Below are 18006 nucleotides of genomic sequence, written 5' to 3'. Positions count from 1 at the left end.
TAAGACTACTACAAAAGAGACAAAAAACCCTACTGTGATATTTCTAACTTTTATCAACTATAGTTCACATATACTGTGCAGTACATAGTTTTGGCAGTTTATATATTTCTTGGTATTTACTTTTAATCTTAATCGTATTTTCTTAATAGTAATTCTATCATTTTTATATTTTACGACACTTTTTTGGTGGAAACTTACAATGTAAATGAAAGACGTTTTCAGTGATCTTGAACAAGTGCACTTAATGTCAAATTTAAATATTTGAAATTAAAAGTGAAATAAAGTGGATATTGGTAAACACAGGTTTAAAAAACTAGATGACATCCTGAATTATTTCACTGCTAACTTCTTTCCAGTTTTAAGGGCTAAGTGTATAATCTTTAGAATAATTATATTTTGCTTCTCTTTTTTGGTAATTATTCCATATTACTTGATCAAAATCATATAGAATATAATCATAGATTTTGATATAAATTGCATCAGGTTGAAAGAAATCACATTTAATCTGTTAGGAATTTCACCAGAAAACTTTAGGTTAATTTTTAGCATTATTTCTTTTGATTATTTCACTCTGTTTACCGAATTGCAACGTTACCATTTCCCAACATTGGTAAAAATCTCATAATAATGTTGAGGTAAATGGTCAGTAAAGTATTTGATTAGTGAACATTATTAATATGTAATTTAACTAACAATAGAACGTAGCCTAATTCCAATTTATTTGGATAAATATATTTGAATCATTACTTCTGAAGACATTGATTGAGAGTTTTATGGCATCCTGACATCTTAGGTCATTGACGCCGATATCATTTGTTATAAATAAAAAATAAAAGGAAATTAAATTCAAAACAAAATTAAAGACATCCTTATTAAAGTTAAATAGCTTTCAGAAGACCTTCTGAAATAAATCTAAAAAATACCGCTAGCATAGTACGACACATGTCCAAGAATCTTGGCAAGGATGAACGGGCTCTAAACTATGGTCTCATATTCCAGAGTTGGAGCAAATGAGCTTTTGGGAGTCACCGTCCTCGGTACGCAGGTTATAGGGCCAGGGAGGGACCACTGGCTGGAGATGCTGGAGTGCCCAAGGAGGCCAGTGACCCAGTGGTGCACCCTGATGGAGAGTGTCCCAATGAATCTGGTGGTTTCTCCCTCTCGAACTCTCCCACCACCACTATCATGCCTCAACTCCACGTAAGTACTTCAAGTAATTTACAATCAAGAAATCAATTTCATTTATACTACATATAAGAATTTTATTTGCTTTTCCCTTCTCTGTATTTTCATCTATGGAGTATTTATTGCACTAAGGAAATATATTTTTAAAATCCAGTTTAACTTTTCATACAAATATGTTCCTTTTATATAGACTGTTTCTTGATTCCACAAAAATCACATACACAGAAATACAAGGAAAAGGAAGGTTTGCTCTTCCTGTTGGATTAGCTAGTGGCTGTCTTCCTTCTTGTGTGTCCTAGTCTACAAATGTGTAACACAGTAGGATTTGGAGTTGAGATATTTTCTAAAAGGATTTATATGAAAAACGTTTTTTATTTTTTTTTTTTTCACAAGAATCCTGTTACTGCTGTAATAGCCTCAGTAGCATCCTTAGATGAAGGAGCTGAGCTACGAACAACAGTCACAAAGCACAGAGAGGCTGGGAGGAATGAAGTTAGGATTAATGAGTTTTCTGAGACAAAAATATTCAAATTACCCTTGCTTTTGAGATACCCTAAGTACTAACTTGTAAATGAGAAAAACGAGCTGCTGAGAATGGGTAAGATGAGGAACTTGAAAAAATCCATGGGAGCTCTGGAGTCAAAGCTTTGTTAAAACCCATAGCTCTATGTAATAATAGGTCATGAATTGGATAGTCCTTTTAGTAAAAGAGACATTACAATGTTTCAGGATATTTTACTCTAAAAACATAAAATAAAATGGTTACGATTGTAAGGAAGATTGCCCTTTGCCCAAATTGTTAACTTAATTGAGTAAAGTTTAACCAGCTACATCTGCTGTACTTCAGCAATTGAACTATAAAACCTTGTGTGTTGAACCTTCCTAACATCAAAATTAACTAAAGTAGTTTAGCACCTCCAAGTGATAACTAAAACGACAGAGATCAAAATACTGCATCTCTTAGATAGAAGGGACTAGATTGCCCTGACCAGCAGAAATGGAATTGGCAGATCAGGAGTAATAGAATGAGCCTTAGTGTACAAAAAGGATAATCATCAGACAAGGGGGCACTTCTTCATCACTACCACCAAATTAACATAATTATGTCTTAAGATTGATTGATTGATTTAAAGTTTTCAGGCATCCTGACATCTAAGGTCACTGACGCTGATTATTCCTTAAGAACTTAAGATCCATGAGTATGAAGCAAAGGATGCTTTGACCCTGCCTGATGTACACTAAAAATGTATCTTGCAGTATTCATGGTCTGTTGAAATTAAAACTCCATTAGGTTTAAGACTAATTTTGGCAAATAGAACAGGTGCAATGCAGGTAGCTTGGTGATGAATGGCAAGTGGATGAGGTCAATACAAGTGCTGGAAAAAAATTATAGTTAGCAGCAGTTAACCAATTGGTGGATCTAGCTACAAGTACTATTCGAGAATTATTAGAACTGGTGCAAGGAGTGATGCCAGAGCTGAGAAGTAGCAGGATCATCAGTAACTAACAGGACAATGGCAGGCGTTCATAAAAACTATCAATAAACAAGAGAGGAAAGGCTGAAAACACTTATTAATACTGTAAACTTCTCCTTGCATTGCTGTTGAGCTGGGGAGGAAGGAAAAGTAGGAAGAGCTTCTCATACAAAAAGCAATGCAAGCTCTCCTTCAGCTACACTCAAGAAGGTTGGAGAACAAGAAATCCTTCAGTTGGCTTTAATAATGGCTTCATGTAAAGGAAACAGGTAACAGGTAGAGCCACAGAATGAAAAACCAGCCAAATAGGAAAAGAATTGGTGGAGGCAAGAGCACCATCAAGAGTTACAGGACAATTACCAGGGGTATTGGCAGGCTTTTCATCAGATGCAGGGCACTCCTCTTCTACTACCAAATCAATCGCCTTATGAGCAAAAGATATTCAAGAACAAAGCTACTTATAAAAAAAAAAAAAAAAAAAAAAAAAGGAACTGATGATCTTGTCTATGGCACTATGAAAAGTCAATTGTAGAGATGCATGCTGAGAAAAAAAAGAACTCCATTTGGGCTGGCGAATACTAGAATCATAAACAGGTTCAGCCTGAGTTAAGGTACCTTAGTGTTAATGGTAGAGAATTGTACCCCATCGGTCCTAAATTCAAGCTTACCCCCATGGCTTGATTTCACAAACAATAATTGAATTTCAATATTTTTTTCCATTATTTCTATACCTCACCTGATGTTCGTATTGCTTGTCACAGAAGCTGACTCAATGTCGACGTTACCCCAGAAAAATAAAGATTTCCCATTTTTCCCCTTCAAGAGGTCGCGCCTCTTACCCATCAAAGTGGTATCTGGTGGTTGATGTCAACCAAAATAAGTCTATATGTCGAAACTGATATCCTATCCTCTTAGGGTCATTAGTCTCCGAGGAGGAAGATGAGCATGTATATGAGCATCAGAGGAGTATAGAAATTAAAAATTTTACTAATAAAATTAATATATTTCTATGAACCTCCCCTGGTGTTCATATTGCTGCCTCGCACACTCAGGTGGTGGGCCACGAAGAAACGATATAAGAAATTGAAGAACATAAAAGAAATAGTCCTATATACACCAGACACACCCCTCAGTGTGGTACCTCAGTACTAAGCTGTTACCACTAAGGTTATTTTAAACACCCTTAAGATTAATTAAATTCAATCAATAATAAAACTGAAAAAAAAAACATACCAGCCACTACCATAGTAATCTAAGTCCAGTAATATAGATAAGAGAATTCGGATACTTAAAGGTAATGTTTAGCAATTACAGATTTGGCAAGCCCTTATCTGCTTCTAAATCTCTTTCTAAAGATCGATTCTTAAAACATTCAAGAAACATAACTGACCTTCTATCATGTACTCTAACTTTCAAATCTTAACCTGACTTGGACGCAACCCCTTGTGAGCGTCTATGATCAATCTTATCACAACAACGATAAGCATTTGAACAAAGGACAATTTGAAAACCTATTCCCACTAAACAAATTGGGAGTATCTTTTTAATGTCCACAGTTTTGACCAAGTATCTTAGCAGCACTCATCAACCAAAGAAATCTGTTCTCTGCTGCTACTTGAACCAATCAAATTTAATATTCTATTACACGTATGTGTACTTTCTTTTAAAATAGGCAAACTAGTGACCCTGTAAAAAACCACTGGACTAACTTCAGGCATGTTAAAAATAAACCAAAGAAGCCAAGATCGTATTATGAGGCTCATTATCCAAACCAGCAAACTTATCAAAGGATGGATCGATTTAACGTCTGGTGCGGCATTCGTAACTTCATCCCTTTTCTGGAGTGTATCCTTAACTAGAAGCAAATTTCTTTTACCTTTGGAACTTTCTTATGTAAAACTGATATTAAATTAGATTGTCTAGATGCTACCAAGCTAATAACTCTCAAATAGACAGAATTATTTTAAGATTGTTACCTACAATTTGACTATTCTCCTAACAAATTTTATAGATAACATTCCATCCAGGACAAAATACCTTAACGTTCAAATTGTCACGCACTCCTGTATTCTAAGAATTTACTGCATTAATAAAGTAAATTTCCCAACTGATCAAGACTCGATTCTTCCTCTGTAAACTACTACAAGGAAGAAGATAAAATTCAATCTCTAGTATACACCATTTTATTTATACTCGCAATACGTTAAGGAAAAAGAACTATTCAGAACCATGTAAGAAACTAGAAAATATCATGGAACCCTTTAAAAGAGGAAAAAATTTTCACCACTAAGCGAAAAACGTTCCTTGTAGTGATAACGACCTATAACATTACTAAACTGTTAAGGATACTAAGTCCTAGCAAAATCTAGAGAAGACATGAAAATAGAGAAACATCAAAACTTACCTTAAGCAACTTCATCTTCTTCTATTTTAGTAGATCTGCCTCAACCATTGGAGCCAATGTATTCCCCTGTAAATAAGATACAAAATGAAACATTAGAACTAATCAGTTGATAAAACTGAAACGTTAATCTGTTAATAAATCTTAAATCCTAAACCGAATGAAATGAATGATGTTTTCATTCGACCACATGAGGCTTCACATCTTTTCATTCATAACATATCCAGGCTCCCCTTCCATTGATATTGTTTATCTTGGTCAAATATTTCACAAACCTTTCAAAGGTTTTACATTAATTTATATTCAAAACAACTTTCTATGGTTTCTCTATTATGTTGCAGAGATTATTGCATTTAATGTAATCTCTTCACAAGAGCACTTGAATGGGTTTAGATACTATCGGATAGTTCATTTCACAGATTATTATTATTATTATTATTATTACTTGCTGAGCTACAACCCAATCTGGAAAAGCAGGATGCTGATACTATTGCCCAGGGGCTCCAACAGGTAAAATAGCCCAGTGAGGAAAGGAAACAAGGAAAAATAAAATAGTTAATAAGAGTAACAACATTAAAATAAATATCTCCTATATAAACTATAAAAACTTTAACAAAGCAAGAGGAAGAGTAAATTAGTTATATTAGAAAAGTTATAAAAAAAACATGTTCACCCTCCCCTGTACATCATTATCTTAATGTTTCCATAGTGAATTATCCAAAGCATATTTCAACTTGAGACCTGTTAACTTTGCTTTTAGTTCGTTTCTTTACAAGTTGTGTTTTTTACAATCGAAAATTACGTGTAAAATGTCCTTCGCTACATTGCATGTGCTAAATAGAAGTGTATTTATCATTTTTAATTCAGTTAAACATGCATTTACCCTTACATGTCCAATTCTAGAAATTTCCCATTAAGGTTTCTATTTCTATAATGAGCTGCCACCCAATCTTCCACAATATGCTTGAACGTACCCAGCCACATGCGCTCTTCTGTAACAGGCTTGAACGTACCCAGCCACATGCGCTCTTCCGTAACAGGCTTGAACGTACCCAGCCACATGCGCTCTTCCGTAACAGGCTTGAACGTACCCAGCCAAAATGCGCTCTTCCGTAACAGGCTTGAACGTACCCAGCCACAGGCGCTCTTCCGTAACAGGCTTGAACGTACCCAGCCACAGACGCTCTTCCGTAACAGGCTTGAACGTACCCAGCCACAGGCGCTCTTCCGTAACAGGCTTGAACGTACCCAGCCAAAATGCGCTCTTCCGTAACAGGCTTGAACGTACCCAGCCACAGGCGCTCTTCCGTAACAGGCTTGAACGTACCCAGCCAAAATGCGCTCTTCCGTAACAGGCTTGAACGTACCCAGCCACAGGCGCTCTTCCGTAACAGGCTTGAACGTACCCAGCCAAAATGCAATCTTCCGTAACAGGCTTGAACGTACCCAGCCACAGGCGCTCTTCCGTAACAGGCTTGAACGTACCCAGCCAAAATGCGCTCTTCCGTAACAGGCTTGAACGTACCCAGCCACAGGCGCTCTTCCGTAACAGGCTTGAACGTACCCAGCCAAAATGCGCTCTTCCGTAACAGGCTTGAACGTACCCAGCCACAGGCGCTCTTCCGTAACAGGCTTGAACGTACCCAGCCAAAATGCGCTCTTCCGTAACAGGCTTGAACGTACCCAGCCACAGGCGCTCTTCCGTAACAGGCTTGAACGTACCCAGCCACAGGCGCTCTTCCGTAACAGGCTTGAACGTACCCAGCCACAGGCGCTCTTCCGTAACAGGCTTGAACGTACCCAGCCAAAATGCGCTCTTCCGTAACAGGCTTGAACGTACCCAGCCACAGGCGCTCTTCCGTAACAGGCTTGAACGTACCCAGCCACAGGCGCTCTTCCGTAACAGGCTTGAACGTACCCAGCCACAGGCGCTCTTCCGTAACAGGCTTGAACGTACCCAGCCACAGGCGCTCTTCCGTAACAGGCTTGAACGTACCCAGCCACAGGCGCTCTTCCGTAACAGGCTTGAACGTACCCAGCCACAGGCGCTCTTCCGTAACAGGCTTGAACGTACCCAGCCACAGGCGCTCTTCCGTAACAGGCTTGAACGTACCCAGCCACAGGCGCTCTTCCGTAACAGGCTTGAACGTACCCAGCCACAGGCGCTCTTCCGTAACAGGCTTGAACGTACCCAGCCACAGGCGCTCTTCCGTAACAGGCTTGAACGTACCCAGCCACAGGCGCTCTTCCGTAACTGCCTTGAACGTACCCAGCCACAGGCGCTCTTCCGTAACTGCCTTGAACGTACCCAGCCACAGACGCTCTTCCGTAACTGCCTTGAACGTACCCAGCCACAGGCGCTCTTCCGTAACTGCCTTGAACGTACCCAGCCACAGACGCTCTTCCATAACAGGCTTGAACGTACCCAGCCACATGCGCTCTTCCATAACTGCCTTGAACGTACCCAGCCACAACCAGCCACAGACGCTCTTCCATAACTGGCTTGAACGTACCCAGCCACAGACGCTCTTCCATAACTGGCTTGAACGTACCCACAGGCGCTCTTCCGTAACAGGCTTGAACGTACCCAGCCACAGGCGCTCTTCCGTAACAGGCTTGAACGTACCCAGCCACAGGCGCTCTTCCGTAACAGGCTTGAACGTACCCAGCCACAGGCGCTCTTCCGTAACAGGCTTGAACGTACCCAGCCACAGGCGCTCTTCCGTAACAGGCTTGAACGTACCCAGCCACAGGCGCTCTTCCGTAACAGGCTTGAACGTACCCAGCCACAGGCGCTCTTCCGTAACAGGCTTGAACGTACCCAGCCACAGGCGCTCTTCCGTAACAGGCTTGAACGTACCCAGCCACAGGCGCTCTTCCGTAACAGGCTTGAACGTACCCAGCCACAGGCGCTCTTCCGTAACAGGCTTGAACGTACCCAGCCACAGGCGCTCTTCCGTAACAGGCTTGAACGTACCCAGCCACAGGCGCTCTTCCGTAACAGGCTTGAACGTACCCAGCCACAGGCGCTCTTCCGTAACAGGCTTGAACGTACCCAGCCACAGGCGCTCTTCCGTAACAGGCTTGAACGTACCCAGCCACAGGCGCTCTTCCGTAACAGGCTTGAACGTACCCAGCCACAGGCGCTCTTCCGTAACAGGCTTGAACGTACCCAGCCACAGGCGCTCTTCCGTAACTGGCTTGAACGTACCCAGCCACAGGCGCTCTTCCGTAACAGGCTTGAACGTACCCAGCCACAGGCGCTCTTCCGTAACAGGCTTGAACGTACCCAGCCACAGGCGCTCTTCCGTAACAGGCTTGAACGTACCCAGCCACAGGCGCTCTTCCGTAACAGGCTTGAACGTACCCAGCCACAGGCGCTCTTCCATAACTGCCTTGAACGTACCCAGCCACAGACGCTCTTCCATAACAGGCTTGAACGTACCCAGCCACATGCGCTCTTCCATAACTGCCTTGAACGTACCCAGCCACAGACGATCTTCCATAACTGCCTTGAACGTACCCAGCCACAGACGCTCTTCCATAACTGGCTTGAACGTACCCAGCCACAGACGCTCTTCCATAACTGCCTTGAACGTACCCAGCCACAGACGCTCTTCCATAACTGCCTTGAACGTTCCCAGCCACAGACGCTCTTCCATAACTGGCTTGAACGTACCCAGCCACAGACGCTCTTCCATAACTGGCTTGAACGTACCCAGCCACAGACGCTCTTCCATAACTGGCTTGAACGTACCCAGCCACAGACGCTCTTCCATAACTGCCTTGAACGTACCCAGCCACAGACGCTCTTCCATAACTGCCTTGAACGTACCCAGCCACAGACGCTCTTCCATAACTGCCTTGAACGTACCCAGCCACAGACGCTCTTCCATAACTGGCTTGAACGTACCCAGCCACAGACGCTCTTCCATAACTGGCTTGAACGTACCCAGCCACAGACGCTCTTCCATAACAGGCTTGAACGTACCCAGCCACAGACGCTCTTCCATAACTGGGTTGAACGTACCCAGCCACAGACGCTCTTCCATAACAGGCTTGAACGTACCCAGCCACAGACGCTCTTCCATAACAGGCTTGAACGTACCCAGCCACATACGCTCTTCCATAACTGGCTTGAACGTACCCAGCCACAGACGCTCTTTTATAACAGGCTTGAACGTACCCAGCCACATACACACTTCTATAATAGGCTTGAACGTACCCAGTCACAGACACACTTCTATAATAGGCTTGAATGTACCCAGTCACAGACACACTTCTATAATAGGCTTGAACGTACCCAGCCACAGACACTCTTCTATAATAGGCTTGAAGGCACTGAGCCACTTAATTGCTTTAATTACATCCCACACCATTTGCCATATTTCTGTTATTTTCCCTTTAGTCTTGTTTTCTTCTCCGTCATCGACAAGTGGTCACTCGTAGTACAGTGATTGTTTAGCCCTTGTTAAGAGGTTGCATCTGCCAGTTCGTTCCCTGGAGTTCCCTTATGGCTTGGAAGCCACTGCAGTTTTGCATAATTTCTGCTATTCATTTCAATTAACATCTATTATGCATTAGTGCTTTGAATATTTTTGCATCGTTGTTGTCACTGGAATAGTGGACAATGACTCCATGAATATTACGGTCCCTAACTTGTAATTAACCCCAGTTCATTTCAACGCTTCACTTATAGCAAATAGTTCATCAAGGCCGAAAATAACATCGGCTTCTACACAGGACCATTCCTCAATATACATTTCTTTTAGGACCCATCTAAGTGGTTAGGATACTTTTACTCTGTCATTATTTCAAAACAATTGAATAAATTATTGTTGGGTTCCTCCTTGTCAACGTCATCCATTGGGTCAATTATTACAGAGATACTGGTTACTACTAGCTGCAGACGAATATACTTTAATAACATAATCAGTTTTGCCTAAAAGATATACTCCTTATAAAACATCAGCAAGGTTTTCTTCTCTGCTCCCCAGGTAATGAAAGAAACTACCTTCAGTAAACTCGGTCTCTAGTAGCACATTGTGCTTGCCTAGTTAATGCGATGTGTCCAAGTGAGGCCTGGACTGAACCACACAAATCCTAAATTATACTGTTCCCAAGTTTGATTTGGGGCAAGATACTTATTTTCTTGTTATTGAAATACACTATCTTCCTCTTATCTATATTTATCCTTGACCTTTATTTCTGAATCTATTCGTAAAATCTTTCAATGGCACCTTATTTTCTAAACAAACTATTTCAAACATATCTGCTTTTGCCTAAAAGCAAGTATCCCCTGCAAATTCTGAACTTTTCACTGATTCTATGCTAGGTATGCCACTCAGCATGATGTTGAATAGTGTACGACTTGGTACGGAGACTTTAGGAACCTCTGGCTTCATTTTTTAGGGTTAGAATTTTTATTTTACACATTTACCACATAATGTATTTCCTATCTTACAAATAACATACATTCCAAGCTACCAATCTCCCAGTGGGCCATTGGTGCAAGTTTATATACCGAAGCTACATTGTAACGTAAGCGCTCTGTAAATCAAAGAAAACAATTACGGTTTAGTTACCTAATGATTTATTAATAAGCTTCTTTGTTCATAATCCAGTTTAGAGAACTGGTCTAATGTACTCATAATTTTGTCCTAATACACTCAGATTTCTTCCTAATTGTTCGTTGTTTTCCAACACCTAGTAATGTATAGTCGTTTATGGACCAATCTTTCCACTAGTTTCCCAAAGCACGATAACAATGCGAGTGGTCTATAGGATTCTTGTAATTCCTCGGGTCCCCCAGGTTTTAGTCATGGTCAAATCATACTCTTTTCCCATATCGCAGGATAGCTTATAATTCTCCAGCTTTTACTAGTAAACCCTAATACTTGATGGCGTTTCCCCTTTGACACGACCTCGATGAACTGGTTGTGAATTACATCTAACCCTCTTGCACTTTCATTCGGCAACTCCTTATAACAATTTCTTGTAATCCCGATATTGTATTTTTTCCCTTTTTTTTTCTTTTGCTATTCCAATCCATTTATATATATATTTCTCTCTCCGGCTCTAAAATAATTAACGCGCTAGTTTAAGCTGTTTACTGGGGAGGCCACTGCTGTGGTTGAGCACCACAGTGGGGGGTTGGGCTTGCCCGACTGACGTTCTGGTGAGCATCTATACTGATGAAACTGGAACTGAAACCAGACAACTTTAACTTAACTTTAGCAGTTCTGCCTTTCCTACTGGATCGAAAATCTATGTTATTCCGATTAATTAGTGGATAGTGATATTTAACAGGAATTCCCTGATTTCTAGTTATGGTATTCCAAACTTCTCTGTGGGGTGTACTCATTTTTCCTGTGTAATTACCAGCAAGAAACCCCTGTAACTATAACATATTTTTACAACTGCTTTTTTTTACGGAAGTCAATTTTATTACAAGTGGTTAGTTGTTTGGTGAATATTTTTTTCCACTCGCCGACTTTCTATTATTATTATTATTACTATCCAAGCTACAACCCTAGTTGGAAAAGCAAGATGCTATAAGCCCAGGGGCTCCAACAGGGAAAAATAGCCCAGTGAGGAAAGGAAATAAGGAAATAAATAAAAGAAGAGAACAAATTAACAAATTCTAAAAAATTTAACAACGTCACTACATTTCTCGTTTCACCAAGATCGTCATATTTTTATTATTATTACTTACCTTCTCACTTGTCAGTCTATTCTTTTCACTGGATTCGACCATGCTATCACTGAAATCTTGTACTTCACCGCCAAGTTCCAATGTATTTAACAATTTTATTACATCATTATTCTAATTTAGCCATTTTTCTATAACCCCGTGTGTTCAGTTTAAGTCGGCAAATGTTAAAATTGGTGAATGATCACTACCAGTCTCCGATAGCTCTGTAATATTAAAATAATTTGCAATTATAGATGAGGTGAAACAAATCTATTACTAAAAAAAAATCACTATAAAAAAATTGAGTCCTGTGAGGAATCCCCGTAGCGTAATTACTGCAGTACTAATTGTCATTTTCATTGAACACTGTCATTATCCATTTTTTCCGCTATTGGTGATTTTAGTTTCGGGTATATCAAGTTCCCAAAAGGAGTAATGAACATTAAAATTCCCTATAGCTATAACATATCTCCCTATTTTATCTATGTAGTTTGCATTCATTATATCTAAATTGCCTTTCTTGAGCCTGACCTAAATACGTTGAACTTCCAAGTTACCGTTTGGATATTCTGTTTCCAACTACATAAGGATCATTATACCTCCTGTGACGGCGCCGAGTAAGGTTGTGAACTCAAAGGCAGGTTGGAAACGAATGAGTTATATTATTGTAGAACACTCTCCTTATATACAAAACCTCAAGGCAACAGGACATAACAAGTTCACAAGACAGACAATATTACAGAGGAAAAACCAGACATGAATTTTCATGTTCGTTTTAGTGCGAGGGAAGAGCGAAGATACAAGCATAATATATACAAAAGGAATTATGTACAATTGTGTGAAACACGGTTGGTACACTCCAAACCTATGACCTACTTTGTCTTTCCTTAGGAGGTCTAATTGAATATTTAAACACTTTTCTTTGCTCTTAGAATGAAAATTCTCAGTATTTCATCTGACTCTATAGGTTATAAACATTACCTGTCTATCTCCTTTAAAAGAAGAAAAAAAAATCCCACGCACAGCAAATTATGTGGTTGATGCTATATACTTTTAGGGGTTTATTTCTCGCCCTCCATCAGACACTAAGAGTCTGTTCAGGCGGGCCTGAACATCAGTTTTATCTCTAGCAAGTTATTACAGCTCCTCTTCGCATTCCACTGAATTAAAGCTAATTTTGAAATATTAATATCCACTTTTTAATTTGTTAAAGGTTCGTCAATAAGCTTAAATCCTTTTTTTATGATTTTCCAATTCCCCATTGCCAACAGTTATACGAAACGTTACTAGCATTTCCCATTTTAAAGTTTTCGTCCATTAATTAGTCTCCTTGTTCATAATTCTTCGTATCCCAGATGAAACTGCATAATTTTACTTCCTTCGAATCCACTTTTATTTCAGAATTATAACTTTCTCGTGTTCAGTTTGGTAGCTTATATTAATTCGTGTTTACTTTATCCATTTTCAAGCGTTCAGCATGATTCCTCTTGAAAGTTTCCGTCTCACTTTCGCCAGCGTTTCTACCATTCTATCATTTACCCGATCAAAATTTTCATTATCCCTTACATTTTCCCTCTTTCGCAATTCATATTTGATTTCAGTTTCGTTATAAGGTACATTTTTCAATGGTTTTAATATCGGTATTCTTTGTGTTGCTCTGGCTACTTCACAACCCCGGTAACTTGAGACATGTTTCCCCAAGCAATTGGTGCACTTCAACGGATCCTCGTCTAGGCCTTTACCGTCTTCACCACACTCTAATCATAACATAATGTGGTCTCCTCTGCATTTTACAATTTATTTTTTATTTATTCATCTTAATGGTGCCTAAAACTTTAGCACTTGAAACAATTTATGATTTTTGGTATAAACGGTCGAACTTCCAATATTCTATTTTCTCTGCCTTCTCATTCCGTCAAATGCAATCTTTATACATTTAGCTTTTACCCCATTCTCTATTTAACCTTTCCAAATTCTTTGTATTTTGCTCACCTTAATATCCTAGCTTTCCAAATATTCCTTAATTTCCTACTTTTCTATTTCCTAATATATTGGACCGAGTACCTATAATTTCCTGGTGTCTCCTAAGCCTGTCGAGACTACCCGACATGTGTTCTCTTGAGGTTCAAAAGTCGTTAAAGTCAACAATTCATTTTTCTTCTTTTTCTTTAAAGATTAATACTAATGTTTTTGTTTTGTTTCTATAATTGGTTTTATAGTCCATCAAGTTTCTCTGCAAACTGTGACTGACTGCCTTAGGTATCTCTCCATCTTAATCTTTATTGATACACTGGTTAAACTTAACAATAAGTTCATATTATTTACATTTATATCAGAAGTTTATTGTACGAAAGCTCATAACTTAATAAGCGTAAACGTTACAAATACAAAAGTTACATATTAAAGTAATTAAATGAAAAATAGGTATCACACTAGTTTCTATATGATTTTATCGGTATATACTTATTATTAGAGACTCACCTCTTTATAAACTCAATCATGATATACAGTTACTATGCTAAATCATCCTTTCATTGTCAATTAAACCCGATTTGAACCCCGATTTGAACCCGAACCAACTCCACTTTTATGATTAACATCACTGCTGCACTTCGATCTTTTATCATTGAGTATCCTTTGATATCTAATTCATTCCTGAATAATACTTCTTATCCTTATACTGTATCTTTGTATTTTATGTCCTAGCCTGCCCTTTCTCCTACCTTTGCCTACCTGATTAGCTACGTATTTGTGGTGCCACTTTGGTTATGGGATTTCACTGGCAAATTTAGCCGAGGATATTTCTTATAATTGTCAACCTTTCTATTTTGTCCACTCGACCTACTCTACTTCGATCATGGTATGCAATTTCTCCCTACGAACTATCACTTTTCTTTTGTTCCCTTCTATAACATTTACTTCCTATTGTAATCCAGTCACAATTCATTTCTCGGCTACATTCACTGACAGAGACTATTGTTAACAGTCGTCATCCTGGTCAATCAATTCTATCCCGAGCCTCCTTAACCTAGGCAGCCCTGCGGTAAGGTTGTTGACCTTTCTACAAACTAATAACTCTTAAATTGCCTGAAAACATATGTATGTCTTACGTTTATATTGCAGTCGGCAGAAGTCCTAGATCTTGTTTCAAGAAGTCAACGAAGCACTAGACTTTAGAACACTTTTATTTATATACGAACTGGACCGCTGTCCCACGGAGACTCACTCCATCAAGCAACTTTAGGATAACTTTATCAAAATAAGTCACCGGACACCGATACTTAGCAAACCCATCCTACCCGTACCACCACCTGTTTGTTTACATACTTATAACAACACAGCACATGCCTCGAGCCTACAATAAACCGGGCTCATTGTCATTCGAAACATGACTCAACCGAAATATTACTAATTTTACATGAAAATGTTTTAGAAAATTATCTTTCTACACAACCGAAACCATTAAATGCCCATGCAATTATTGTAGTTAACAAGTGGTTAATCGTGGAAGCCTAAATGCCTCCCCTATTTCATCTCTGAACACTATCTCGAGCACTGGGGCTCGAGGCTCCAATTCGTACAACCAACTGAAAATAATGCAGGATACGTAAAGCCTAAAGGGAATATTTATTGTGTTCTTTGGATTCCACTGAACTAAATGCATATAAAAAATTAGAAAATTGTAAAAAAAATATGTATCATTTATGTATGACGACTCACAGCAGCCAGTTATCACTGAACCGAACTTCAAACTTCCTCAAAACCACACAAAATTAAACGGATCTCATGACTACCGCTGCATGCCATCTATGATGCCAACCATATGGGTCTGTCATTATCTCAGTGATACTTTTTGGCTTTCAGATTATCAATAACAGCTATACATTTAACGGAGTGTTTTTTAATATAATCAATAACCGAAATAGATGGAATTACATTAAATTTCGAAATAGATTAACTTCCCTCTGGTAGACGTTTTCTTAGGACAGTTGTCATAATGGAATTGAAGAGGGTAAAAACGGATGTTATGAAAAATCTTAAAAAGAATATGCATAGATACTTGGGCCCACTTAATTGGGTTAAAAGCCAGCTTATAATAACAAAGCCAATGCAAAAAAATACACGAGCAGTAGTCCACAATCAGCCTCCCAAAAGTAAATAGTTTACTTAAGCAATGAAATGGTGTTCACGTTTTAGTTAATTGTTATATGCTACAAGTTATCATGCGCCAGCCAACATTAGTCATACCGAGAAAAATACAAAAAGGAATTATATTTTAAAGGCAACAAAATATGGAAATTAGGTTTCATCTATATAACATTTCCCTTTTCCCATTCCTGTCCATCTGAGCTCAAAAAATTCCTTCGTTGTTCCGACAGTGCTTATTATTATTATTATTATTATTATTATTATTATTATTTGTGTGTGTCTCATGTCGGCTTGTCGAATGTTCACCAAGGATATTGACCTCACTTTCGTCATACCTGACAACTAGCTTTTATTTTACGTAGCCTATGTTGTAAAAGATGCAAAATCAGCAAGTATAGTTGCTCAGCTTTCCAAAGAGGTTAAAGTTTCTAGTCATGTATTAAGTATCTTCTGACGTCGATTCAGAAGATTCATTTGGAGAAGTTAATAAAAGTTCCTTTTCGGGATTTTCAGTTGGAAAAGGGGGTTCATCATTTCCTCAGGTCATTAAAAGTTCAAAGGATGAAGTCTATCTGTCTGGGTGTTGACATACTTTAATAAACCATGACGTCTTTGTGGGAAATTAATTCTGATAAGTGTTTTACCATAAGACCTATTCAATCTCATCTCAATAAAGGTAGTAGGTTGGCCAAGGCAGCAGCCACCCGTTGAAATACTATCGCTAGAGAAGTATTGGGTCTTTGAATGACTAGATAGTACAACATTGGACCTCTCTCTCGTTATGGCTTATTTTCCCTTGCTTACACATACACTGAATAGTCTGGCCTATTCTTTACAGAATCTCTTTCCTCATACACCTGACAACATTTAAGTAACTGAAAAATTCTTCTTCACTCAAGGTGTTAACTACTGCACTGTAATTGTTCAGTTGCCACTATCCTCTTGGTATGGGCAGAAGATACTCTTTAGCTATGGTAAGCAGCCCTTCTAGGCAAATGACACTCCAAAATCAAACCATTGTTCTCTAGTGTTGGGTAGAGCCATATTCTATGTACCAGGGTTTTCTTTTCCACTGTCTTAGGGTAGAGTCCTCTTGCTTGAGGGTACACTCAGGCAATCTATGTTTCCCTATTTACGTTACTCACTGGGCTATTTTCTTGTTAGAGCCCTTAGGCGTATGGCATCCTGTTTTCAAACTAGGGTTGTAGCTTAGCAAATAATAATAATAATAATAATAATAATAATAATAATAATAATAATAATAATAATAACAATAATAATAATAATAATAATAATATAATAATAATCTATTTTATTGATCAAGGCACTTCCCCCAATTTTGGGGGGTAGCTGACATAAAAAACAAGGAACAAAAGGGGACTTTTCCTCTCTACACTCCTCCCAGCCTGACGAGGGATTCAGCCGAATTTGATTGGTACTGCTAGGGTGACAAAGCCCACATTCCCCCGTTATCTATTACAAATGAAGTTTCATATGCTGAATCCCCTACTGCTGCTACCTCAGAGGTTACCAATGCAACCGGAGGAAGCAGCGGGGCCTACCGGAACAGCGTCATAATCGCTCGCCAGTCATTCCTATTTCTAGCATGTTCCCTTACCTCTCTCACATCTATCCTCCTATCACCCAAGAGCTTTCTTCACTCCATCCATCGCACCCAAACCTTGGCCTTCCTCTTGTACTTCCCCTATCAACTCTTGCATTCACCACCTTCTTCAGCAGACAGCCACTTTCCATTCTCTTTATATGGTCAAATCACCTTAACATATTCATATCCACTCGAGCTGCTAAATCATTTCTTACACCCGTTTTCACCCTCACTACTTCGTTCCTAACCCTATCTAATTGAGATACACCTGTCACAGAAGATAATTTCTGTCTCTCTCGCACTCATTATTCACAACTCCAATCCATACATCACAGTTGATAAAATTACTTTCTCATGCAAACTTTCTTTACATTCACTCCTAATCCTCTATTCTTTACCACTCCCTGCACTGCCCCCAACACTTTTCATCCTTCATTCACTCTCTGATGTACATCTGCTTCCATTCCACCATTTGCTGCAACAGCAAACCCAAAGA

The 18006-nt window shown here is 39.2% G+C and overlaps 1 protein-coding gene across 2 annotated transcripts in view; it reads left to right on the top strand.

The window, feature by feature from the left end:
* LOC137638599 (synaptotagmin-10-like) overlaps positions 1–18006 on the top strand; it is a 38755-nt gene that overhangs the window by 14989 nt on the left and 5760 nt on the right. The window contains exon 9 of one of the 2 annotated variants that reach the window (XM_068370810.1): positions 1000–1200. In XM_068370810.1, the coding sequence (XP_068226911.1) occupies positions 1000–1200 (201 nt within the window). Of the gene's footprint in view, positions 1–999; positions 1205–18006 lie in introns of those variants that run through there. The other variant, XM_068370811.1, reaches the window with a different exon arrangement.

The sequence above is a fragment of the Palaemon carinicauda genome, chromosome 3 (genome assembly GCF_036898095.1).
Source record: "Palaemon carinicauda isolate YSFRI2023 chromosome 3, ASM3689809v2, whole genome shotgun sequence".
NCBI lineage: Eukaryota > Metazoa > Arthropoda > Malacostraca > Decapoda > Palaemonidae > Palaemon > Palaemon carinicauda.
This window is presented reverse-complemented; position numbering and strand designations above follow the sequence as displayed.